Source organism: Molossus molossus, unplaced genomic scaffold, assembly GCF_014108415.1.
Source record: "Molossus molossus isolate mMolMol1 unplaced genomic scaffold, mMolMol1.p scaffold_m16_p_14, whole genome shotgun sequence".
Classification (NCBI taxonomy): domain Eukaryota; kingdom Metazoa; phylum Chordata; class Mammalia; order Chiroptera; family Molossidae; genus Molossus; species Molossus molossus.
The window spans coordinates 1,043,113-1,068,638 of record NW_023425349.1 but is presented as its reverse complement, the minus strand read 5'-3'; the positions used below and the strand labels follow the sequence as shown (position 1 = coordinate 1,068,638).

At 58.5% G+C, this 25,526-nt stretch overlaps 2 protein-coding genes across 3 annotated transcripts; both read left to right on the top strand.

Moving 5' to 3' along the window:
* Positions 1-8,655: 8,655 nt before the first annotated feature.
* NELFB (negative elongation factor complex member B) lies at positions 8,656-17,889 on the top strand. 2 transcript variants are annotated; one of them, XM_036262063.1, is made up of 13 exons: positions 8,656-8,927; positions 9,214-9,377; positions 9,598-9,697; positions 10,012-10,242; positions 11,077-11,262; positions 11,745-11,857; positions 12,373-12,475; positions 12,697-12,792; positions 12,928-13,070; positions 13,150-13,256; positions 16,652-16,793; positions 16,880-16,988; positions 17,078-17,889. In XM_036262063.1, the coding sequence occupies exons 1-13, from the start codon at positions 8,826-8,828 to the stop codon at positions 17,222-17,224; spliced, it is 1,743 nt and encodes a 580-aa protein (XP_036117956.1). In that variant the 5' UTR covers positions 8,656-8,825; the 3' UTR covers positions 17,225-17,889. The 2 variants fall into 2 exon arrangements, with proteins under 2 accessions (XP_036117956.1, XP_036117955.1); XM_036262062.1 differs by having other exon boundaries at positions 8,808-8,927; positions 10,012-10,251.
* Positions 17,890-20,381: 2,492 nt separating this feature from the next.
* On the top strand, positions 20,382-23,127 carry TOR4A (torsin family 4 member A). Its single transcript, XM_036261600.1, has 2 exons — positions 20,382-20,572; positions 21,313-23,127. Exon 2 carries the CDS (start codon positions 21,349-21,351, stop codon positions 22,576-22,578), a length of 1,230 nt encoding a protein of 409 aa, XP_036117493.1. The 5' UTR covers positions 20,382-20,572; positions 21,313-21,348; the 3' UTR covers positions 22,579-23,127.
* The last annotated feature ends 2,399 nt before the right edge of the window (positions 23,128-25,526 follow it).

The following is a 25,526-nucleotide window of genomic DNA, read 5'->3' as shown; positions in this document are numbered from 1 at the left end:
TGCAGTCATAGCAGAAACTAGGGGCTTGGGGTTTTGGATGGACCTTCATTGGCCAGACTGAAAATTCAGAATTTTAGCGGGTTTTCTTTCAGGGGGCTCATCTTCGGCACACGCAGGGCGATTTGCCAAATAAAATCTACACTGGACATGGTTTCCCCTCCATCCGGGTCTTTTTTTTTTTTTTAATTTTTTTCTCATTCGTGTGTTTATTCCATAATCAAAATAAATCATACTTTAAAAATCATAACATTTTTAAAAGGTAAAGGAGACTTTCGTCACGGCTTCATTCATAAAACAGACATCGGTCTAAAATGCAACACTACACAGGTGTTCTGCTCCCATGGTGGAATAATTACATAGTAGTTACACATAAAACTCCACGAAAGACCTGAGATGAGGCAAATACCCCTTTGAAACAAGCTGCCCAGGGAAGAGGTATGCTGCAAACAATTTCCATTAACATTTTACGGCAAGATGGAAACACCCCCAAGGTAACTAACTCAGACCTCACTGCATGCGCCTGGCCGTGGCTTGTGTCTTCCTTCCTCAGACATATCAAAGTCCAGAAAGGCTTCTGCACCCCATGCTCAAAAGGGCCACCTTGCGTCCCCAAGGACCTCAGCACAGGCTGCGGCGAACAAGCCTGCGTTCAGCCTTCCGTCGCCTCCAGGGAAAACAACAGCCCAGACTCCAAGAGCAGCAGGACTTCCTTAAACAACAGTTCTGTCGTGAGCTCTGACGAGCCCTGTGCATTTCATTAACAAACCAAAATATTGTCTTACTATCTTTCTCTTTTTTTTCTTACAAAAGGTTAAGTAGGCCACGTAAAAAAAAAAAAAAAAAATTAAAGAATCAAAAATTCAAAGGGTTTATGCCAAAAAGCAAACCAGTTCTTCCCTGGCCGGTTTGGCTCAGCAGTTAGAGTGTCGGCCCGCAGACTAGAGAGACCCGGGTTCGGTTCCCGCTAAGGGCACGTACCTCAGTTGCAGTTTGTCCCTGGCCCTTGGTTGGGTTGTGCAGGTGGCGACCAGTCAGTCGATGTGTCCCTTTCACATCGATGTTTCTCTCTCTCTTCCGCTCTCTCCCGCTCTATCTGAACCAAAAATGGAAAAGGAAAAAAAAAGCAAACAGTCCTTTGCAGTCGAGCTGGTTTGTGTCTGGGCTGTGCAGCCATGTGCAGGGCGCTCACATGGAGCTCAGGCAGACGACGGTCCCTCCCGTCGGCAGTGCCGTGGTGGCCGGCAAGCGTCTGCTCAGGCGGGCCTCTTTCAGGGGGACAGGCACACCGTCAGATTTCTGAAAGACGTCGGCAGCTCTGGAACTGCTTTCCCAGCATAATCCATGCAGGAAGTCAGTCTAGTTGGCAAAGGTGCGTCTGTGGGAACCGCAGGCTCTCACCCCTGGTGAGTAAGGCAAATCTGGGCTCCGTCCTGCTCTCTTACCAGAAGGGAAACCTCTGCCCAGCTCCTTAATAAACACAAGGATCAGCTGAGTGGAAGGAAAGACAGAATTTTCTTTAAAAATAGCTGAGGTTAGCCCTGGTCGGTTTGGCTCAGCAGTTAGAGCATCTCCTGCAGACCAGAGAGTCCTGGGTTCGGTTCCCGCTAAGGGCACAGACCTCGGCTACAGTTCGTCCTCGGCCCCGGCTGGGGTCATGTGGGTGGCAGTCAGTTAATGTGTCTCTCTCACATGGATGTTTCTCTCTCTCTCTCTTCTCCACTCTCTCCCTCCTGCTCTTTCTGACGATAAATGCAAAAATGTCCTCAGGTGAGAATTTTTTAAATAAGTTAAAATATTAAAAAATCATAATAATAAAACAAAAAAATCTGCGGTTCACAGTCAAGCCCCACAATGATCAAGATCCCCCATTGAACAGAGTCCCACGTGGGCTGGGCATGCACATGGGGATTGTCTAGGAGACGTTGCCTAGGAAAGTATCAGGAATTATAAAGTCTAAGTTTTCATTTATTTATTACTGAAAAAAAGTGATCAAACAAAAATATTAAGTAAAGATAAACCATACAAGAACAAAACATAAAATGAATCCTTTGTATAAGGAGGGTTAACAATTTCTGGCAGAGCATCGGAAAAAAACAATAGGATTAAATGAAACCGTTATCACAGATTCAGTACATATTTATTGGGCATCTCCTCAGTGTAAGACCCAGTACTTGGGCCCTGGCCAGTTTGGCTCAGCAGTTAGAGCATCGACCTGCAGTCCAGAGAGTCCTGGGTTCGGTTCCCACTGAGGGCGCGTGCCTCGGTTGCAGTTTGTCCCGGCCCTGGTTGGTTGTGCGGGAGGCAGCCACTCAATGTGTCCCTTTCACGTCGATGTTTCTCTCTCTTTCCCACTCTATCTGAACAAAAAATGGAAAAATGTCCTCTGATAATGATAAAAAAAAAAAGACCCAGTACTCGGCAGGTAAGGCCTATGGGAGAGGCAAAGAGAAATTAGGAAGAACCCCACCCTCATTTCAAGGGTGGGAACCAATAACAATGCCTTTCATTCATTTATTAAGTGGCTGTGCTGAGCTCCTACTCTGTACCAAGTGCTACAAAAGCACTTTATATTTTTCTTTTTTCTTTTTTTAATCCTCATTGAGGACATTTTTTTTTTTATCCTCACCCGAGGACATTTTTCCATTTTTTGTTCAGATGGAGTGGGAGGAAGAGAGAGAGAGAAACATCAACATGAAAGGGACACATCGAGTGGCTGCCACCCACACGACAAACCAGGGCCGAGGACAAACTGCAACCGAGGTACACGCCCTTAGCGGGAACCGAACCCGGGTCTCTCTGGTCTGCAGGCCGATGCTCTAACCGCTGAGCCAAACCGGCCAGGGCTCACCGAGGACATTTTTGCATTTATCTTCAGAAAGAGCAGGAGGGAGAGAGGGAGGATGAGAAGGAGAGAGAGAAACATCGATGAGAGAGAGACACATTGACTGGCTACCACCCACACGCCCCCAACTGGGGCCAGGGACAAACTGCAACCGAGGTACGTGCCCTTAGCGGGAACCGAACCCGGACTCCCTGGTCCACAGCTGGAAGCTTTAACCGCTGAGGCAAACAGCCAGGGCCAGACTGTATATTTCTTATTTGGAATTCTACGGGTTGATATTATACGAGGAAATGGAAGAAAAGTGAAGAAACCTGTCTAGAGTCCCAGAGCTGCCATCGGAACCTGGGTCTATGCCAAGCACAGCTTGTGGCAAGGTACCCGAGTCACTGTATTTAGTCCTCAGAATGTAGATGTCTGCAGTCTCTACTTCTTCTCTGACACTACCTCACCCAACTGCCCATGTGAAAAAAGTAACCCAAATTAAAAAAATAAAAATGAAAATATCTGAGGTTGCCCGGCTGGTGTGGCTCAGTGGTTGAGTGTCGACCCCGCACCAAGAGGTTGCTGGTTTGATGCCCAGGTTGTGGGCCAGATCTCCAGTAGGGGGCGTGCAGGAGGCAGCCAATCTATGTTCTCTCTTTTCCATGTTTCTGTCTCTCTCTCCCTCTCCCTTCCTTTCTCTCTGAAATCAATAAAGAAAAAGGAAGTGTCTGAGGTCAGTTATAACAGCCATGAGCAGGTTCATCAGGGTCTGTGAGGAGCTCAGAATTCTGCTTCAATCAACAGGCTTTCGGAAAGGCTCCTGTAAATTGCTCGGTGGAGGTCTCCAGCCAGGGTACTAGGATCCCGCCAACACTTAGGAGGGGTTGTTTTTTAAGTATTTGTGTTGATCTTGAGAGAGAGAGAGAGAGAGAGAGAGAGAGAGAGAGAGAGACATTGATGTGACAGTAAAACATGGACTGGCTGCCTCCTGCACGCCCCCTACTGGAATCAAGCCTGAAACCCTGGCATGTGCCCGACCGGGAATCCAACCAGCAACCTTTGGGCACAGGAAGAAGCCCAACCGACTGAGCCACAGCAGCCAGGGCAGAGGCTTGCTTTTCTAAATCCCTTCCAGGATGGTAATAGCATGGCAGACTCGTCCGGTGCCAAGCCAGGTGTCCACCGACGGGCCAATGAACTAGCTGACATAAATCAGGAAACCCAGGCTGGTGGATTTGAATATCTAGGTCAGCCTCTTCAGCAAATCTGGGAGGATCCTCGGTCACCATAGGGAATTCTCTAACTATGGCTTGTCATTCAGCTTTAGTGCAGAGATCGGATGAACTGAAAGGTCTGTTGGGATCCTCAGAGGACTGAACTTGAACCTGGGGCAGGGCCCCAGAGCAAGGAGCAGGCAGTGGAAGGTCAGACGCTGCAGGAGCTGGGGAAGAGGACCAGCGCTCCGAGGTGGTCCCTGAGACATTGAAGTACATTTGAAAGGCAAGACAGTACTGTGCTGCAGGTGAGCAGGCCGCTTCTTTTTTTAAAACATTTTTTCTTTATTGATTTTAGAGAGAGAGAGAGAGAGGTGGAAACACTGGTGAGAGAGAACATCGATTGGCCGCCTCCTGTATGCCCCCCACTGGGGATCAGGCCCGCAACCTGGGCATGTGCCCTGACTGGGAATCAAACCAGTTACCTCTTGGTGCAGGGTTGACGCTCAACCACTGAGCCACATGGGCCAGGCAGCAGGTAGTCTCTGAAGCTTTTTTTTTTTTCCTCTTTAAAAGTTTAGTAGCCTATACCACTCGAAATAGGCCTTCCATTCACCTTTGCCTATTTTAGCACTGTTATTGTCCGGTTTTAAGAAGGTAAGTTTGGCCCTGCTGGTGTAGCTCAGTTGGTTGGAGCGTCATCCTGTACCCCAAAAAGGTGGCGGGTTCAATTCCCGGTCAGGGCACATGCTCTGGTTTTGGATTCAATCCCCAGGTGGGGCCCCTGCAGGAGGCAACCAATCTATGTTTCTTTCTCTGTCTCCCTTCCTCTCCATAGAATCAATAAAAAAAAAAGGAAGTTTGCCCTGCCTGGTTTGGCTCAGCAGTTAGAGCGTCGGCCCACGGACCAATGAGTTGCAGGTCTAATCTGGTCAGGGGCACGTGCCTTAGTGACGGTTTGTCCCCAGCCCTGGTCAGGTTGTGCGGGAGGCAACGAGTCGATGTGGCTCTATCATATCGGTGTTTCTCTCTGTCTCTGTCTCTCTCTCGCACCCCCTTCCACACTATCTGATAATAAGTAGAAAAATATCCTCAGGTAAGGAATATAAAAACAAAACAAAAACCAAAAAAAGCCTTGGCCGGTTTGGCTCAGCGGTTAGACCGTTGGCCCGCGGACTAGAGAATCCTGGGTTCGGTTCCCGCTAAGGGCACGCACCTCGGTTGCAGTTTGTCCCCGGCCCCGGTTGGGGTTATGTGGGTGACAACCAGTCGATATGTCTCTCACATCAATGTTTCTCTCTCTCTTCCCCATTCTCTCCCTCCTACTCTATCTGAAGATAAATGTAAAAATGTCCTCAGGTGAGATTAAAAAACAAAACAAAACCAAAACAAAAGAAAGGAAGTTTAGAAATCTTTTTTTTTAAATCCTCACCTGAGGACATTTTTTGAGTTTTTGTTCAGATAGAGTGGGAGGGAGAGAGAGAGAAGCATCGACATGAAAGGGACACATCGAGTGGTCACAACCCACATGACCCAACCAGGGCCGGCGACAAACTGCAACCGAGGTACATGCCCTCAGCGGGAACCAAACCCGGGTCTCTCTGGACCGCAGGCCGATGCTCTAACCACTGAGCAAAACCGACCAGGGCTGGAAATCTTAAAGGTTCCCCACAATGGCCATTGATATTCTAAATTACTTTTGGTCAAATCTATCCATTTAGTTAAATATGCCCATAAGGAGTGACCTGGGCTTTTCAACATGAGCTCCTGGACCTGGGGCACTCTGAAAATATTTAAATAACCGAGACCCCACTTTCCTGAGACAACAGGCCCCCGCTAACCCAGTAGGGCCCGAAGCAATCCCTGGCCAGGACCCCAGGTGGAATTATGAGGACAATGGGGTGGGTGGGAAAGTCAGGGACCATATGGTAAGATGTCTCATTGAGGGACTTAAAAAAGCCTCATACAAGGCCGTTAACTATGCAAAACTGTCTGAAATAATCCAGGAAAGGAATGAAAACCCTGCAAGTTTTCTATCCCGCCTTACACAGGCTACGAGATGTACTAACTTAGATCCCACCAGCCCAGATGGGACTGTCATCGTAAACCTGAGATTTATCTCTCAGTCGGCCCCAGACAGTAGGAGAAAGTTATAAAAACTGGAAGATGGCCCTCAATGGGAACTTCTAAATCTAGCCTATCAGGTTTTATTTTTATTTTTTTATCCTCACTCGAGGACATTTTTCCATTTTTTGTTCAGATAGGGCAGGAGGGAGAGAGAGGAAGAGAGAGAGAAACATCGACATGAAAGGGACACATCGAGTGGCTGCAACCTGCATTCCCAACCAGGGCCGGGGACAAACTGCAACCGAGGTACATGCCCTTAGTGGGAACCAGACCCGGGTCTCTCTGGACCGCAGGCCGACGCTCTAACAGCTGAGTCAAACCGGCCAGGGCTGTAAATTATTCTTTATTTCAGTTAGTGCATCCTTCATTTCTGACTGGTCCTTTCTTATTTTGCTGATGTTCTCAATGAGTTCCTTGGAAGTCTCACTATGTTCCTTGTATATCTCACCAAGTTCCTTGAGTAACGTTATAACTGGTGTTTTGAACTCTGCATCTGATTGAGTGCTTATCTCTGTTTTGTTTACTTCTTTTCCTGGAGTTCTGTTCTGTTCTTTCATTTGGGACGTGTTTCTTTGTCTCCTCTTTGGCTGCTTCCCTGCGATTGTTTCTATGTATTAGGAGAGTTGCTACATAAGTCTCCTAGGCTTATTGTTGGTGGCCTATATTTGTAGGTGTCCTGTAGGATCCAATGGCACAGCCTCCCTGATCAACACAGCTGGATCCTCGAGCTGCACCCCTAGTGTGGACTGTACACCCTTCTGTTGTATTTGTCTTGATTGTTGTTGGCATGTCAATGGGAGGGATTTACTCAGGCTGATCAGCTGCAAAGACTGGCTGTACCCACTGACCACTGGCCTCCGACTCCCTTGGAGGATCAGCTGTGCAGGGCCCACCACACAGAGCAAGACTTACTTCAGCAGGGCTCTGGTACCCACTGCGTCTGCTCATTGAGTGTGTCACTTGTGGAGGTGGTTGGGTGGTGGTGTTTCGATGTGGTCTGAAGCTGTCCACTGGGTGTGCTGGCTCTGGGGCAAGGTCAGCCACTGCCTGTGTTCTACCCGGGGCCACCAGGCATAAGCTACAGAGTGATCTGCCGATGGCTGCTTCTTGTGCTGGACTTGGAGGTGTGCAGGAAAAACCAAGTTGTGAACCAAGGCTGGTTGCTTCTAGTGCCAGGCCTGGGGCCACTTAGTGAGAGGTATGGGGCTTGCTGAGGCCAGATGCTGCTTGTTTGAGAGATTTTAGGAAACTCTGAAGCAGGATCCAAGACAGGCCAATCCTATGGTAAAGCCACTGGAGACAGCTTGGGTGGGCCCAAAAGTTGAGTAGGGCAAGACCTCAGGGAATCACCAGGGCGGGGCAAACAGAGTGAGCCAGGGTGCTGGAGGCCCAGCTATGGCTGCCCTCTGCCTCCCAGGGAAGGGCTCCCCAAAGGAACATCAGCCTCCGCCAGCACGTGTCCGAGAGAAAGCTGGGCCTCCTGTCTCGCCCGTTGCCAAACAACACAGTTCTTCCCCGTATGTCTCTGGTGCCTTTCAAGCTGCCTCCCCCACGCTGGAGTGCACAGGAAGCTGGTCTGAGTAAGTCCAGGCCCTTTTAAGAGGAGCTGCCAGGGGCTCCAGCAGCCTCAGCCTCCCTCAGCCTCAGTTCCCACTGATTTTGCAGCCAGAAGTGATGGGGATTCTCTTCCTGGCACTGGAACCCTGAGCGGGGCACCAGGTGTGGGACGGGGACCCCTCAGTCCTCAGGGAGGACCTTCCCAGCCGAGGTGTCCCTCCTGATTCTATCTGCCATATGTGGGTGTGGGGCCAGCCAGTCCGCCTCCACCCCTCCTATCAGTCTCCATGTGGTTCTTCAGGGTCGTCATCGCAGGACTTCCATTCGGGTGGTTCTGAAGGATGGTTGTGCTGTAGTTCCGTTGTCATTTCGACATGGTTGTGGGAGGAGGCGATCCCCGTTCACCTGGGCCCCATCTAGACCGGAAGTCCTTTTCCTTACGTGCTGGTGCCCCAATGCCTGCAGGTGGAGGGGGGGAGGGCAGAGCGACCCGCATGGCAGCGACACGGCCAGGCTGCCTCCCGCAACCCCGGCAGGGGCGAGTCCCCACCGAGGTCCGCGCCCCGGCGGGAATGGGACGGGCTCACTGGCCGGCGGGCCCGCGCCCCAGCGCCCCAGCCCCCCAGCCCCCGCGGAGCGCAGCGCGGGTCCCCGCAGTCAAGGACGCCCGGCCGAAGCATCGGTTCCGACAGCCAGGAAAGCGCCCCGCCGTGCGCCCTGTGCCCGCCGGGCCCGCACCCCGGCTCTGCGCCCAGACCGCAGGCCGGCGGGCGGCGAAGCCCTGGGCCCCGGCGGCCGGAACACGGGCCGGCGCTCGGCCCCTCCGCCTGGCGCGGCCGGCTCCTAGGAACGTTCGTGCGGCGGCAGCGTTTCCGGCCGGGCGGCGTCGGCGCGCGGACCCGCCGTGCGGGGCGGAAGTGGGCGGCTTCAGGCCGGGCTGAGCTGCGCCGCGGAGGGGCCAGGCCGAGCTGGAGGGCGCCGGGGAGCGGAGCGCGGGCGGCCCCCGCGGCCCGGGCGAGCGGGCTGCTGGGGGGCCCGCGGCGGCGCCGGCGGAGCGCGGCGGGAATGGGGCGCCGGGCCGGGCGGGGGCCGGGCCCTCCGCGATGTTCGCCGGGCTGCAGGACCTGGGCGTGGCCAATGGCGAGGACCTGAAGGAGACGCTGACCAACTGCACCGAACCGCTGAAGGCCATCGAGCAGTTTCAGGTCGGGGCGCGGGCGGGGGCGTGCGGGGGGCGGGCGGGGGGCGGGGTCCGTCCCCGTCTGTCCCCGGGCTGGCGGACCAGGTGGCCTGCGCCAGTGCCCATGGATGCGCGTCGAGGAGCCGCCAGGTTTTCGTAGTTACACCCGGCGCTGCTGGGCACATCCTTGCCGCTGCCTCCCTATTGCCTCCGGGCACCCGGGGTGCCTGCCAGACGGGGTGCGACTGTGCTTTCAGTGGTTGCCCCCAGGTCAGCAGAATTGACCCCACGCTGCCCCTCTGCTTCCCCAGACAGAGAACGGCGTGCTGCTGCCGTCCCTGCAGTCGGCCTTGCCCTTCTTGGACCTGCACGGGACCCCTCGGTTGGAGTTCCACCAGTCCGTGTTTGACGAGCTGCGGGACAAGCTGCTGGAGCGCGTGTCAGCCATCGCCTCGGAGGGGAAGGCCGAGGAAAGGTAGGCGGGCCGGTGCCATGGCAGCCCCTTCTCCGTGCGGGGCCTGGCTGGCATTTACTTCCTGCTCCCTTGGCTACACGGCCTTTCTGGGAAAGGGGGCCTCTCCCCGGTGCGTCCCGCCTGTGGACACGCATCCCTTCGCCTTCTTCTGTTGGGTTAGGCAGGCAGCTGCTCCTGAGTGGGTTCCGTGCTGCTTCCTAAGTCATTCGAGTCTTTCCAGGTACAAGAAACTGGAAGACCTTCTGGAGAAGAGTTTCTCCTTGGTGAAGATGCCGTCTCTGCAGCCAGTGGTGATGTGCGTCATGAAGCACTTGCCCAAGGTCAGAGCCCTGGGGCCGGCACAGCCGCCGAGCTCCTGGGAGGGTTTCTGAGCTGCCTCCTCCCGGACGAGCCCCGCAGAGACCGAAGCTTGGCACGCACGTGGGGGTGTGGCTCCTCTCTGGGAAAGACTGTGTGTTTAGCGTGGCTGCCTGTACCTGCCAGGGCCTGGGGTAGTCGCAGGTGCTCCTTTCAGGGGCTGGGTTTGAAGTGGTCTCTGCTGTGGGGGAAGTGGGGAGGGACGAGGCCTCTCGACCTGTTTGAGGCAGACCCTGGGACACAGGCCTGCTCACAGGGGACCTGTGTGCTCACGCAGGTCCCTGAGAAGAAGCTGAAGCTGGTCATGGCGGACAAGGAGCTGTACCGGGCTTGTGCTGTGGAGGTGAAGCGGCAGATCTGGCAGGACAACCAGGCGCTCTTTGGCGACGAGGTGTCCCCACTGCTGAAGCAGTACATCCTGGAGAAGGAGAGCGCGCTTTTCAGCTCGGAGCTCTCCGTCCTGCACAACTTCTTCAGTCCCTCCCCCAGGACGAGGCGCCAGGGCGAGGTGAGGCAGGTGCGGGCTGTGTGCAGGGGGTGGCCGAGGGGCTGCCTGGCGGCCCCCCACCCTCGCTCCCTGCGTGCATGGGTGGTTTGCTCCCGGAAGGGCGGGCTTGCCCAGTGACTGGTAACAGGGACTGGCAGCACTGCCCAGGTGTGGATCTTCCAGGTTCTGTGCTCTTGGTGCTTTGCAGCTTGGCAAGTCTTTTCAGTTAAGCTCAAGTTGCCTTCTGCTTTTACGTTTGATTCATTAGTTGCTTTGACAAACATTTCTTGAGTGTCGACTCCCCGTCATAGGTGCCTGGGCCCTTCAGCAACCCTGGAGTTGGAGGGTGCTATGTGGGGCACTTTAAGTCTCATGGGGGGGCAGACACTATGCAGTAGGTGTCCATACCGGTCACTGAGAGCTTGAGGGGTGGACCAGGGCTGCAGAGATGTAAGGGTGTGGAAGAGCCAGGTGGAGGTGTGAGCAGAGGCTGGGGGAGGGGTAGGTGGGCGGTCCCAGGGCGCAGTGGCCAGAGCCAAGAAGGAGCATGCGAGGGGGGTGGGGTGAGGTCGGAGCACCTGAAGGCACTGTGGAGACTTTGGCTTTGCCCCGTGAGGTGGGGGTCACGGAAGGTGCCTGACCTGGGCCCTGGATGCCCACCCATCCAGGAGGGAGGTGCAGTGGGCATGACATGGGCCTCATCCCTTAGGCACAGAACCACCACCTGACACGGAGCCAGTGTTTGATGAGAGAGGAGACCTGCCAGGACCAGTAGGAAAGGCGCGTGGCAGGGGGGCGGGCGATGCTGTCCCAGCGGCCGTCAGTGACGCCGTGGCCGGGGCTGTCCCCCTCCAGGTGGTGCAGAAGCTGACCCAGATGGTGGGGAAGAACGTGAAGCTGTACGACATGGTGCTGCAGTTCCTGCGGACCCTCTTCCTGCGGACACGGAACGTGCATTATTGCACACTGAGGGCAGAGCTGCTCATGTCCCTGCACGACCTGGACGTGGGCGACATCTGCTCCGTGGACCCCTGCCATAAGGTGAGTCCCTGACTGCCCTGCCCTGGCCCCGCCAGCCCCCCTCCCTCTGGTCTCCTCCTCGGCTTCTCTCTCCCTCTCCAGCCTCCTCCGGCTTTTGGGGGGCCTCTGGCTGCTTTCTGGCGAGCACCAAGGTCCAGGACCTGCCCTTTCTGCACTGCCCTGGTCCCTGGCATGGGTGCTGTGTGGCTGAGGTGGCATCGCCTCCTGAGGGGCTGTGTGTGGTGTCACACTCTGAGACCCCACAGTGGGGGCTGCCAGACAGGGGACCCTTTTTAGAAGGAGAGTCAAACACTGTGTCCTCCACACCCCCCCCCCAGACTGGTGGGGACCCAGGGCCTCAGGCCTTTTGCCTTTGCATCAATCTTGATATAGGTCCTGGCTCCAACCAGGCTTTGGAGGGGCCCTGACACCTCCCCAGGACCTAGGCTCGGGAGGGGCCCAGGAGCTCGGCCTCTGGCCACGTCCTGACTGCTTCCCCGCAGTTCACCTGGTGCCTGGACGCCTGCATCCGCGAGCGCTTCGTGGACAGCAAGAGGGCCCGGGAGCTGCAGGGCTTCCTGGACGGAGTGAGGAAGGGCCAGGAGCAAGTCCTGGGGTAAGAGCTGGCCTTCTGTGCACACCCCCAGCCCCAGGGCCTGTCCAGGGGCCTCCGGTGAGCATGCTGTGTCCACTGTAGTGTTTAATCCAGTGTGTGTTAGAACTGCCTGGCGTCCTGTGCCGACATTGAGAGGTCTGCAGGCCAGGCCCTGGGCTGGCTGTGGTGTCCGCGGCCTCTTAGGCCTGAGGGGTGGGTGGTGAGCCCCGCCTGGGGGCCCACTGTGCCCGTTTCTCCCTAGAATTGTCTCTGGGACCCCGGCTGAAATCAGGGAGCCTGGGTCAGGTTCTCAGAACCAGACCTGGTCTTAATTTTCTGGAGGACGTTAACTTCTCTGTGACTTGAGTAAATCAACTACAACTTTCAAACTGTGCTTTTTCTGGGAGGCCAGCGTGGGGTGAGCTCCCTCCGTGTGGAGGGGCCGTCTGCCCGGGTCAGTCTGCGGCAGCCAGCCCATGGCCTACCCTCCGTGGAGCAGCAGCTTCCCACGGTAATGCTGGGGGCTTGCCTTTCAGGGATCTGTCCATGATCCTGTGCGACCCCTTCGCCATCAACACTCTGTCGCTGAGCACTGTCAGGCACCTGCAGGAGCTGGTCGGCCAGGAGACGCTGCCCAGGGTGAGCGCACTGGGCCGGCCACGGGCTGCCTTTCGGGTGGGCGTGTGGGTGCGGAGCTGTGGGGCCAGGTCCATGCTGCCGGGATAAGCACCCGCACCCCACGCGTCAACCCTGCAGGGGAGCCTGTGTGAAGCTCCGGCACCGGGACCCTGCTGAGTGACGCTGGAGGTCGGGGGTAGTGAGGACTAGGGAGCTGGTGCTGAGGTTCTGTTCCCCCACAGGACAGCCCTGACCTCCTCCTGCTGCTTAGGCTGCTGGCACTGGGCCAGGGCGCATGGGACATGATCGACAGCCAGGTCTTCAAGGAGCCCAAGATGGTAATGGGACTCGGGCAGAAGTCTTTGTACAATTTTCTTGTGAGCGGCTGGGGGCTGGCATCAGGACGGTGGCCGCGGGTAGGACAGGGCAGGGGTGGGCTGTGGCAGGTTGAGCTCTCTGCCCTCTTGCCCTAGGAGGTGGAGCTCATCACCAAGTTCCTGCCGACCCTCATGTCCTTTGTGGTGGACGACTATGCCTTCAACGTGGACCAGAAGCTCCCTGCCGAGGAGAGGGCTCCGGCCACCTACCCAAACACGCTTCCGGAGGGTTTTACCAGGTATTGTTGGGGGGCAGGGTGTGGGTCGCACCTCGGCCCGGGAGGCTGTGTGCGGGCTGCTCACGGTGGTGCCCCGCAGGTACCTGCAGGAGCAGCGCATGGCTTGCGAGGTCGGGCTGTACTACGTGCTGCACATCACCAAACAGAGGAACAAGAATGCGCTTCTCCGCCTGCTGCCCGGGCTGGGTGAGTGCAGGCGCTGCTGCAGGCCTGGTCACTGCAGGGTGTGTCTCCCGGAGGTCATCGGTGCAGAACCGCGAGGAGCTCAGCCTTGTGCTCACAGACGCCCTCTGCTCTCGGCACCGTTGGGGAGAGTCCTTCCGGCAGGGCTGGGAGAGCCACCTCAGTATCCTGGTGGGCAAGGGGTGTGCAGCCTCGAAGTGCTCAGACATCGCGAGAGGGCCCGAGAGGTGAAAAGGCCTCTTCCCTGGGAGGACGGGGTAGGGCGGTTGCTGCCAGCCAGGAAGAAGAGAGAGAGAGAGAGAGAGGTCTGAGTGGACCCCTGAGCACGGTGCAGGTGCAGCGGGGAGAATGGGCTTCCGGGAGCTCACGGCCGCCCACTGTACAGGCTACCGGCCTCTGCTGGCCCAGGCCTTTCTGGGGTGCTGAGGCCTCTCCGTGAAGGCCACTGACGTTCCAGGTCACTGACGTTTCCAACGAGGAAGCACGTGTTTCCTGACTTGCCTGTGTGGAGGGAGCTGTGTCTGGGGGTGTTCATTTCCACCCAGCCGCTGTCTAACCCGACACATGAACTCATTCTCTTCCTGTTCTGGGGTCAGAGTCCAGAGTGCATGTCCCGGGGTGAAGGCAGGGGTGGCAGGGCAGGCTCCTCCTGGGGGCTTGGGTGAGGCCGGGCGCCGGGTCTCCTCAGGCAGGAGCAGCGCCCGCATGCTTGGCTGGTGGCTCCCCCTCCCCCTCCACAGCCCCTCCGTCCAGTTCCTCCTCCTCACGCTGTCTCTGCCTCTGCCCTCCTGCACCTGCCTCCCTCTCAGCTGGGCCCTGCGGGTTGTGCGGGTTCAGCCCATCCTGGACGCCTTAGCTCCTGGGTCGCTGGACGCGTCTCTGGCCAGCGCTGTGTCTGATTGGACACATCCGGGGTCAGGGTTGTAAATAACGTGGGTGCCCCCTCCTTCTGTTTGTTTCTGTGCCTTGGTTTCTGTCTGTGTTCTGAGCGTTGGCTGGAGACGGTGTCCTGCAGCCGGAGTGCAGTGTCCCCAGGGCCTGCAGCCCCCGCGGGTGCGGGTCTCATCACGGCAGGGAGAGACCTGCTCGTCCTTTCCGTTACTGGTGGTTCTAGTCAAGACGGGTGTCGAGATTACAATCCTTTCCTGTTTATCTTTTACTTTTTATTGTGGGATTGGAAGCCCCGTGCCCACCGCCATCTCCATGGGCACCTGCGTGTGGCCCCTTGTGGTGGTCCTCGTGGTGGTCGGCACGAAGTCCCACCGTCCAGCACAGCAGCAGAGCGGTGGTTGAGGAAAGAAGAGCATTCTTTTTTTTTTTTTTTTTAACTCATCTTTATTGTTGTTGAATGTATCACAGATGTCTCCCCTTTTTTTTCCCTCTCCTCCCCAGTCCCGCCCCCCTCCTGCCTTCCCCACACTATTGTCAGTGTCCATTGGTTATACGTGTGTGCATAGAAGTCTTTGGTTTCTCTCATCCTGCCCTCCCTGCCCCCTTTCCTTTGAGGTTCATCAGTCTAACAACTAATTTGTCTTTAATTCCTTCATCTATTTCACCCATCCCCTCATCTGGCAAGCAACTGGAAGTTCTCTGTATCTATGAGTCTGTTTCTGTTCTGCTTGCTTGTTTTGTTTGTAGATTCAAGTGTTGATAGATATGTATTAATTGCCATTTTATTGCTGATATTTTTGTTCTCCTTCAAGAAGACCCTTCATCATTTCATATAATACTGGTTTGGTGGTGATGAACTCCTTTAGATTTTTCTTTTCTTGTCTTTTTTTTTTTTTATCCTCACCCAAAGACATTTTTCCATTTTTTGTTTGTTTAGGTAGAGTGGGAGGGAAAGAGAGAGAGAAACTTCAGCATGAAAGGGACACATCGAGTGGTTGCCACCCACACAGCCCAACCAGGGCTGGGGACAGACTGCAACTGAGGTACATGCCCTTAGCGGGAACCGAACCCGGGACTCTCTGGACCTCAGGCTGACGCTCTAACCGCCTAGCCAAACCGGCCAGGGCTGGGAAACTCTTGATATGTCCATCAGTTCTAAATGACAGCTTTGCAGAATGGAGTAATCTTGGATGTAGGTTGTTGCTTTTTTGTCACCTTGAATATCTCTCACCACTCCCTTCTGGCCTGCAAAGTTTCTTTTTTTTTTCTTTTCTTTTTTTATCCTCACCCGAGGACATTTTTTTCATTTTTTGTTCAGGTAGAGTGGGAGGGAGAGAGAGGAACAGAGAGAGAGAGAAACATCGATGTGAAAGGAACACATCGAGTGACTGCCACCCGCACAACCGACCAGGGCCGGGGACAAACTGCAACTGAGGTACATGCCCTTAGCGGGAACTGAACCTGGGTCTCTCAGGACCGCAGGCCGTCGCTCTAACCACTGAGCCAAACCGGCCAGGGCTGCAAAGTTTCTTTTGAGAAATCAGTTGACATTCTTATGGGAGCGCCTTTGTAGGTAATGAACTGCTTTTCTCTTGCTGCTTTTAAGATTCTCTCTTTGTTTTGAACCTTTGGCATTTTGATGATGATGTGTTTTGGTGTGGGCCTCTTGGGGTTCATCTTGTTTGGGACTCTCTGTGCTTCCTGGACTTGTATGTCTGTTTCCTTCACCAGGTTAGGGAAGTTTTCTGTCATTATTATTTCAAAGAGGTTTTCAATTTCTTGTTCTCTCTCGTCTCCTTCTGGCACCCCCAAGAGCGAATGTTGGCACACTTGAAGTTGTCCCAGAGGCTCCTTATACTATCCTCATTTTTTTTTTATTCTTTTTTTCTTTTTATTGTTATGATTGGGTGTGTTTTGCTTCCTTATATTCCAAATCAGTGGTTTGCTTCTTTGCTTTACCATTCTATTATTGATTCCCTGTAGATTAAGAAGAGCCTTTTTATAAACCATGCCCTGATGTCTCGGGCCCATGTCTTGGTCAGGACCACAGTTCTGGTGGTTACACCTTTGTTTAGATGGCTTCTTCTCATCAGGATGCTAATGAGGAGCTTGTTTCCCCGGTTATGAGAGATTCATGGCACTTATTTTGTGGTGTGTTTCGGGTTTTGATGTCTGTGGTTTCCACAAAAGAAGGAATATCTTCTCTGGTCTCACCCCTCCACGGGGATGGAGAGTCCTGGGTGGCTCGCTCCACTTTCTGTTTTTTCCTCTGTCTTCCGGAGGCCCCTCCGGCTCCCACGCCTTCCTGGATCTCCCTGTGGCCATGCCTCCCTCATTGCTGAGGCCTGGGTCTCCCCCTGCCTCTGCCCCTGCCTGTCCAGGCCCCACCTGTGGCTCTCAGAAGTGCTGCTGTGCTGTCCCCCAGGATTCGGTGCTGGTGAGGGAGGGGCGGAGGGTTGACTCCAGCAGGCGATGGGTGATGAGGGACTGGCCTGTTGTGCCCACAGTGGAGACCTTCAGCGACCTGGCCTTCAGCGACATCTTCCTCCACCTGTTCATGGGGAACCTGGTGCTGCTGGCTGAGGAGTTTGCCCTAGAGGACTTCTGCAGCAGCCTGTTCGAGGGCTTTCTGCTCACCGCCGCCCCGAGGTGCGGGGCTGGGGCTGCTGGGCGGGCTGGGGGTGGGTGGGGGCAGGGTGGGGGTGGGCCCTGCAGCCAACTGAGGCCCCTTCCAGGAAGGAGAATGTGCAGAGGCACCTGCTTCGGCTCCTCCTGCACCTGCACCACCGAGTGGCGCCCTCCAGGCTGCAGGCCCTGCAGAAGGCGCTGGAGCCCACCAGCCAGGTCAGTGTGGCCCACCCACACCCGGCGGGGGGAGGGGGGTGCCAGGCGGACCTCTCCTGGGCCGTCCCCACAACCCGTGCTCTCTGCAGAGCGGAGAGGTGGTGAAGGAGCTTTACTCCCAGCTCAGCGAGAAGCTGGAGCAACTGGACTACCGGAAGCCCAGCCCGGCCCCCGCTGCTGAGACCCCGGCCCTAGAGCTGCCCCTCCCCACCGTGCCCGCCCCAGCCGGGCTCTGATGCCTTCCCTGGGGCCACTGGGGACTGGGCAGGGCCCCTGCGGCACAGCCCTGGTTGGTCAGAAGAGGCTCTCTGGACCTGAGGTTGCGGGCCGTGTCTCCTGGAGGCAGGGTGGTGTTTATGGGGGTGGGGGGTGGGCACAGTTGGGACCCTGGGGTCATGCCACGGGCAGGGTGCCCTCCCCTACACCTCAGCCCCACCCTGACCTGGGTCCTGAGTGTTGTGTGCCCATGAATAGGACCCATGTCCCTGCCCCTGGCTTGAGCCCTGCCCACCTGGCCCTTCACTGCCTCCCCGTGGGTAGCTCCCCGCCCACGTGGGTGTGCTCTGCCGTAGGGGACAGCAGGCAGCAAAGGGGGAGGAGAATGCCACCTGCTTTCCAAGGGAAGTGGGCGGCTGGCAGGGGACAGATCCTAACTGGCTGAGTCGGCCTGGCCCCTCTGAGGACCTGTGTGTTTGACAGTGGACAGTCCGCTGCACCAGGACCTGAAGGCAGGGGGCGCTCCTGCCCTGGCCAGCGGCCCCCTGTGGAGCAGGCCTGGCTGAGGCCAGGCCAGGCCCTGCCCCGCCTCCGTTTACCTGGGGTGGAGTGCCCCTTGCTGAGCTGCACTGTCAGCTGTTGTATACGGGGGCTCTTGTAAATAAAACACATTTTGGTAAATCCATCGGATGAGCTTTTCTGTGCCTTCTGGGGGTTAGGGGCACCCGGGACCAGGTGCCTCCTTAGGGGTGTTTCCATCTTGGGGCAGTCGGCACAGGAAGGCCTGGGCATGGCTGTCTTGTCAAGACTGCTCAAAGCCACCAGGTGGGACCATGGTCCACCCTGGGCAGGCCTTACTGCCCCCTACCATGGGTGACATGCTGCGGGTCCTGTTCCATGGAGGTCAACGACCTTGACAGGTGCCATTCTGCAGGGGTGGGGGAGGGGGCTGAGGGAAGTGAAGATGTGGGGGAGGGTGGTCAGAAGGCCCTTGCTTGTGTTTTTGAGAAGGAAGAAATGCACGTCTGCGCTGATGGGGAGGGCCCAGCGGGGGAGAAGTGGCAGCTGTGTTGCCGAGTGTGAGACGGGGCACAGACCCTGTGGGAGCAGGAACTTTATCAGGAGAGGCAACTCGGGTGCAGACGGGGAAGCAGGGAGCCGGGACCCGGGAGGTGGGCCCAGGAGAGAGGGTGAGGAAAGATGGGCCATGGGAGGATCCAGGGGCCAGGCGACCCTGTGTACCCCTGAGGTCAAGGTCAGATGGACAGAGAGCTGCCAGCACTGCTGGGCGTCCCCAGCCCAGACAAGGGGATGAGGGGCCCGGGGTTGAGGGCGCACGAGGGGCGGGCGCGGGTGGGGATGGATGGACCGCTGGGGCGGGGTTCAGGAGCACAGTTGGAGGTCCGCCTTCGGGGCTGTGAGGCCTGGGATAGTCCAGTGACCCTGAGACAGCAGCGCGGTGACCCTGAGCCCAGGGGGGATGAGGGAGCATGGGGCGTGGGAGGTGTGGTCTGCAGATGTGTGTCCACGTGGGAATTCCGGAAGGAGGGCACAGGGTCCCCGCCTCCAGGCCAGCCTGTGGAAGACACCCCCGGGGGCTGGGCGCAATGAGGCGAAGGGACTGAATTCGGGGGTGGGGGTAGAAGTGGGAGGGGAGGCCGCCCAGAGCCAGTCCAGGTGTGGTGGGGTTGGTCCTGTGGGACAGGGACAGGAGGGGTCCTGGGGCCCCTTCATCCTTGGAGATGGGGGTGGAGGTGCAGGAGGCTGCGGCCTTAGCCCCGGGCTCAGGTTCACCACCGACCCTGCTGGGGGGGGGCCCTCTGGGGCACGGTTTCTCCGACCCTGTGTAGGAGCCCCCTCCTCTGGGCCCCAGAGGGTTTGGTGGGTCTGCCTGCAGCAGAAGCAGCCAGTTGGCCAATGGGGACAGGCCTGCCTGACCCCGCCCTCCTCCCATTAGACGCAGCCTGTGCACAGGAAGGACCCCTGCCTCCGTGCTGGGGCAGGGGCAGGGCCTGGACAGTGTCCTTGGGCCTGGTTCCAGGAAGTCCTGGGTGTGGGCTTAAAGCACCCCCGGGCCACATGGAGCGCTCCCCTCGCACCTGGCCCTGCACAGAGGGGACAGCAGGTCCCGGGGAGCAGTAGTGTCTCAGCACAGGGAGCAGGTTCGTGGGGTGTGGTGATGCTGCCGGAAGGCACTGGACAGATGGACGGACAGGAACGCCGTGAGGCACCACGAGGCCCGTGAATCCTGTATTCTGGAGGGAACAGGAGGCCCCAAGCCACAGACTGTCTCCAGGATGCAGGCCGGGGCGCAGGGCAGCCGGAGGGGAGGGACCAGCCATGCAGCGGAGGGGCCTGTGGTGTGGGGCAGAGGTGTGCAGCAGGGGGGCGGAGAAGGCACAGGGGGGCTATGTGGGGGGACCCCAGGCAGGAGAGACAGCCAGGCCTGTGGGACACAGGTGCCAGGACTGGTTTGGGCATCACTGTTGACAAGCCCACTCGGGATGGGCTTGGGCCTGGCAGAGAGCAGTCCCTTGGCCATAATGGGGGGCAGGGTGGGACACCCAGGCAGGCCGTCTGTGCCGAGCCGGCAGGGCAGGAGGGCCACGTGAAGCTGAAGCCAGGGACGGGCCCCAGTTCTCTGAATGCTCTGCCTCCAGGCCCTGAGCCCTGGGAGCCGTTCCCCCAGCGCCGGAACCCTGTCTCTGGGTGTGCTGCCTGTCTTTGGGGGCTCCGGGCTGGGGCACCGGGAGGAAGGGAAAAGAAGGAAAGGGAAATGAGCCCTACTCTGGGCTCCCAGACTGGGGTCAGGGAAGGGGAAGGAGGGGTTGGGGGAGAGGAGAATAGGAAGGAAGGTGGAGACCCCCCAGGGGGCCATGTGGGGGATCAGATGCCAGAGCTAGCCCTGGGGTGCTGGGTGTCTGTGGAGGGCAGATGGAGGTGCAAGGGCCCGTGGGGTCCCAGTGGAGGGGGTGCCCTCAGCCTCATAAGGTAGCCCAGGCCTGCAGGGCTGAGAAGGGCAGGTGACCCTCTGGTCAGGGGACCAGGCCAGCCAGTCAGGCCTCCCTCTCGGGCGCCTCCGTCCAGCCTAAGTCCCGCCCTCGACACACCCCTGACTCACTTCCTTTGCATAGAAGCGGAAACCTCCCCCAGCTTCCTCCACTCTGGACACTCCCTGGGGACCCGCAGGTGCCACTGCCCTCCAGGCCTGAGCTGGTCCAGCGAGGCCCCAGGCCCCTGACCCCAGTCGGACTCTCACGGGGAGCGGCATTTTCTGCTTCCTGTCACAGGCCTCGGTGTCTGGCGCAGGCAGGGGGCTGCCCTGGGGGGCTGGGGGTCAGCAGGAGCCTGGCCTGACTCCGCTGCAGGTATGGGGGTGGTTTGGGGGCCAGGGGCTTGCACCCCACGTCTCTTCAGCTGTCTCCTTAGTGGCTTTTCTCTCCTCCTGCTCTTGACTTTCTGTCCATCTCCCACCCCACCCCCACCCGTCTCGGGGGCTCCTGGCCGCCCTATTGTCAGTGTTCAATGGAGGGATGATGGGAGGATCCTAGTCTTGGAGGGTCGGGGGTTGGGAGGCCTGGGCTCTGCCTGGGAACCGCTGGGGCCCATTCTCAAAAGCAGAAGTTCTGGCCAGACCCTCCTCCCCCCAAGTGTTCTTAAGTGCGTGGGGCGTCTCTCAACTCCAGGGGGTGCTGGGGCCTCTGCTTCCCAGTGGCCCCCTCTTGGTACACCGAGGGCCCCAGGCGCCTGGCAGTCGGAGCTGCGGGCGGGGGCGGGGTCCGGCCTTGACCCTTCTTCACCCCTAATCGGCGTCTGGCCGGCACCGACTCTGGGAAGCCGGGAGGCTGCCCGATAAAGCTGCCCGATAAGTTGCGCCTCCTCCCCCCATCCCCAGCCACTTCCTCAGGGCCCGCGGCTGTTTATGGGAGGACCTGAGGGATTTGCATGGGGCCCCGCGAGGAGCTGCTTCCTGGTCAGAGGGGCGACCCTCCGGCCCCAGGCCCGGAACAGGCCTGGCCTGGGGCAGCGCGGCCGCACTCCGGGCCTCCCGCGGGGGTGAGCTCTCCCTGGGAAAGGGTCCCAGTCCCCTCCCGTCTTCCTGTTGCAGGGAGGGCGACCTGCATGCCGAGCGCACCCCTGCGCCATGGACCGTGGCCAGCCCAGCGTGGAGCCGGTGGCCGCGGCCCGCAGCGCCCCGGGCCCGAGCGTGATGGCGCCGCTGCGCGCCGTGGTCCGCCTGCGCCGCCGCGTGTGCCTCTTGCGCAAGCGGCGCCTCCTGACGCCGGGCGCCGGTCCGGACGCCGGGGCCCTGGAGCCGCGCAGGTGCCCGGACCAGCCGCAGTTCTTCACCTTCGACGGCCCCGCCGAGCTGCCTTCGACGACGCCGCGCAAGAGGCGCCGGCGCAGCCGCGTGGTGCTCTACCCCGAGACCTCGCGCAAGTACCGGCCGCGCGCGGAGCGCCAGAGCCGCGCGCAGCGATGCCTGTTGTTGCTCGTGGCCATCGTGGGCTTCCAGGTGCTCAACGCCATCGAGAACCTGGACGATAACGCGCAACGCTATGACCTGGACGGGCTGGAGAAGGCGCTGCAGCGCGCCGTGTTTGGCCAGCCGGCCGCCGTGGGGCGCATCGTGGCGCTGCTGCGGGACTACCTGTCCACGCACGTGCACAGCCGCCCTCTGCTCCTGGCGCTGCACGGACCCAGCGGCGTGGGCAAGAGCCACGTGGGCCGCCTGCTGGCGCGCCACTTCCGCTCGGTGCTCGAGGACAGCTCGCTGGTGCTGCAGTACCACGTAGGGCACCACTGCCCGGAGTCTCGCGCCGCGCAGGACTGTCGCGAGGAGCTGGCGCGTCATGTGGCCGACGTGGTGGCGCAGGCCGAGGCCGAGGAGAAGACCCCGCTCTTGGTGTTGGACGAGGTGGAGCTGATGCCCCCGGCGCTGCTGGATGAGCTGCACGGCCTCCTGCAGCCGCAGCGCCCCCACCACTTCCACAACGCCGTCTACGTGCTGCTCAGCAGCGCGGGGGGCGCGGAGGTCACGCGCTTCGTGCTGCAGAACGCGTCCCGCACGCTGCCTCCGCACCGCGACGGCGCCCACCGCGCCCGCTCGGAGGAGGAGCTCCGCGCCGGCCTGAAGGCGCTCCTGGTCCGCGAGCACCCGCTGTGGCAGGCCTCGGCCGTCGTGCCCTTCCTGCTGCTGGACAAGTGGGACGTGGTCAACTGCTTCCGGGAGGAGATGGCCGGGGAAGGCTTCTTCCCCGAACAGGCCCGCGCGGAGCTCCTGGCCGAGCAGCTCAGCTACTACCACGTCGCCGGCCGCGAGTTTGCTGTCACTGGCTGCAAGCAGGTGGTGGCCAGGGTGAACCTCTTGTAGCACAGGTGCCGGTGGATGCGCTGGTCACTAGCAGGCAGGACCGGAGGTTTGCTGGCAGTGGGGGGGAGGGGACCCTGTGGATTTGCCCCAGGCCCCTAATAAATCTGTCTCTGGCGGCCCAGATGGTTCAGAAGTCCAATTCCAATCCCCCAAATTCCCCAGTCTGCTCCCACGGGGTTCTTAATTCGGCCACAGTCCTCAGCGCCTACTGTGTGCCCCACGTCACAGGCACCCCAGGAGATGGGCAGTCTGTCCCCATGGTACAGAAGATGTGATCTCACTGGTGTCACACAGGTGGTCCCCTATAGCGCTGTCTGTGCTCCTGCTCAGTGGGCGACAACAGCAGCCGTCACACACGCACACACTCCAGTCCACTGCTTGCACACCTGCTCACCCTGGGGACCCCCTATAGCTCTGTCTGTGCTCCTGCCCAGTGGGGCGACAACAGCAGCCGTCACACACGCACACACTCCAGTCCACTGCTTGCACACCTGCTCACCCTGGGGACCGGGAGGTCAGGGTGCCTCTCCAGCCCCGTGACTTGGGGAAACGGCCTGAATTTATAGTGTCCTCTTAGGCCCCGGAGGCAGCAGCGTGGGTGTGTGAACAGGTCCAGTGGAATGCTCCAGAAGGGAGCTCTGTCAGGGTGAAGGAGGCAGGAGGTGGCCCAAGTGGGGGACTGACCTCTCGGATTTCCCTGCCCTGGCCCCCAGCCTTCTCCAGAGCTCTGCCCTGGGGGAGGCATCAGAGGTACGCATTTCTTAGATTCCGGGGCAGAGCCCTGGCCCCACTGCTCCCCAGGCCTGGGGGGAGCTCACCCCTGCCAACCCAGACCCTCCGGGGCTCCCGGCAGCCCGCGCCCACCCCTGTTCTGCAGTCGCCTTTTGCGCGGAGACTCTGGGAAGGTGGCCCTCACCCCTCCCGCAGCCCCACGCCGAGGGCGGCCTCAGTGCTGCCGCCTGGTGGCCGCGCCGGTCAGCCTGGGCTGCGGTGGCCGCGGGAGCGGGTCCCGCGTCTCCCGGCCGCACTTACTGAGTGTCCAGTCCACCTGAGAGGGACGCATGACCTCGGGGGGAGACAAATGCACAGAGAATAAGTACGCCGACAACAGCCAGTCCCCAAAGGGGGGGCGGAAGTTTGGGGGCCGTCGGGGGGGCGCACCGCCAAGGTGAAGCGGACCCTGCCAGAGCTCGGTTCTCCAGCAGGTGCCAGTGTGCCCGGCAGGAAGGTGTGCGCCGCCCACCTCTGAACTCAGCTCGACCCCCACCCTCGGCACCACCGGGGCAGGTGTCCTAGAGCGGCTCCCTGATGGCCCCGGGTGACGCAGCCCCTGCCCCCGCCATCTGCGGACCTGGGCCGAGGTCTTCTGGCCAAGGGGAGGGATTTAGGTCCCGGTGCCTGGAATTAGTAAATATACAGAGTTGTGCAAACGTCACAATTCGGGCTTAGAATATTTCCCTAACCCAGCAAGCTGTGTTCTGCTCGTGCTCAGTGCATGGGTGAAGGGGTCACCTCCCTCCATGGAGAGGGAAGGAGGCTGGACTTCCCGAGGTGAGCACACATGAGCGGACAGATGTCCAGTTACAATGCTGCACACCTGAAATCTACACAATCTTAATAACCAGTGTTACCTCAATTTAAAATACTTTTTAAAAGATTAAGAAGTTCTGGGGATTATAGCTAATAAACAAGCAAAAGAAAACAAAAACCCCCAGGTGTTGGCAGGATCCCAGAACACTGGCTGGAGACCTCCACCAGCAAGGACAGCAGGCTTCCCGGCAGGCACCCTGCTGACTGAAGCAGAATCCTGCCTTGCTGCCGGCCGCCTGGCCACTGCCAGCGTCGACCTCGGGTGGTTTGTTTTTGTTTTTGTTTTTTTATCCTCACCCGAGGACATTTTTCCATTTTTTGTTCAGATAGAGCGGGAGGGAGAGAGAGGAAGAGAGAGAGAAAGAAACATCGATGTGAAGGGACACATCGAGTGGCTGCCACCCGCACGACCAACCAGGGCCGGGGACAAACTGCAACCGAGGTACATGCCCTTAGCGGGAACCGAACATGGTTCTCTCTGTACCGCAGGCCGACGCTCCAACCGCTGAGCCAAACCGGCCAGGGCCCTCAGGTGGTTTTGAAGGAAAATTCTGGCTTGCCTTCCATGGGGGTAGCCTTGACCTCTGTTTACTAAGGGACTGAACAGGGACCTTTCTCTTCCACTAAAAGGACCAGGATGTGGGAAACCATGTCCACTACAGATTTAATTTGGCAAACCGGCTTGCTCACGTCACAGACGGGTCACCTGAGAGAAAGCCGCTAGCCCCAGCCGGTGGCTTGGTTGGTTGGAGCATCGTCCCGTGCACCAAAAGGCAGCAGATTCGATTCTTGGTCAGGGCACACACCAAGGTTTCTGGTTCAACCCCTGGTCAGGGTGTGTACAGGAAGCAACCAATCTACATTTCTCTTTCTCTCTCCCTCTTCCTCTCTCTCAAATCAATAAGCATATCCTCAGTGGAAAGAAAAAGCTAAAATTCTTCATTTTCGGTCCAGCTACTGAAGGTCCCCATACAAAACACCAAACCCCTACTTTCTGCTATGACTGCAAAGTGCCGGGACACTGGAAAAGGGACCTTACAAACGTAAGCTTGAGGTACCCTGAGCCCTCCAGCCAACTCCCATGTCCTCCCAGTTCCCAATGATGGGGCTCCAGGGACTACGGGGCTTGTCCACGTCCTCCGCCCTCCAGACTGGGCGTCCATCTCTGTCCTAGTCACACTGAGGCCGCACTCAGCCAGCCCCCTGCTGTGAGCCTCGCATGCAGGTATGGGGTCTCCAGTGAACCTCACAGGCTCCTCACTTTGAGCCTGTCCCCTTTTGTCTGGGCCCTTTGAGAGGTCCCCACCCTTTTCTCCTAGTCCCCCCACCTCTGCTCATGAACTAGGCTGAGGCTTCCA

Coding starts and splice junctions, on each gene's coding strand:
- NELFB (XM_036262062.1), top strand. CDS start 8,826: ATGTTCGCCGGGCTGCAGGACCTGGGCGTGGCCAATGGCGAGGACCTG. Junction 8,928..9,213: donor AGGCCATCGAGCAGTTTCAG/GTCGGGGCGCGG, acceptor CTGCTTCCCCAG/ACAGAGAACGGCGTGCTGCT. Junction 9,698..10,011: donor TCATGAAGCACTTGCCCAAG/GTCAGAGCCCTG, acceptor GTGCTCACGCAG/GTCCCTGAGAAGAAGCTGAA.
- TOR4A (XM_036261600.1), top strand. CDS start 21,349: ATGGACCGTGGCCAGCCCAGCGTGGAGCCGGTGGCCGCGGCCCGCAGC.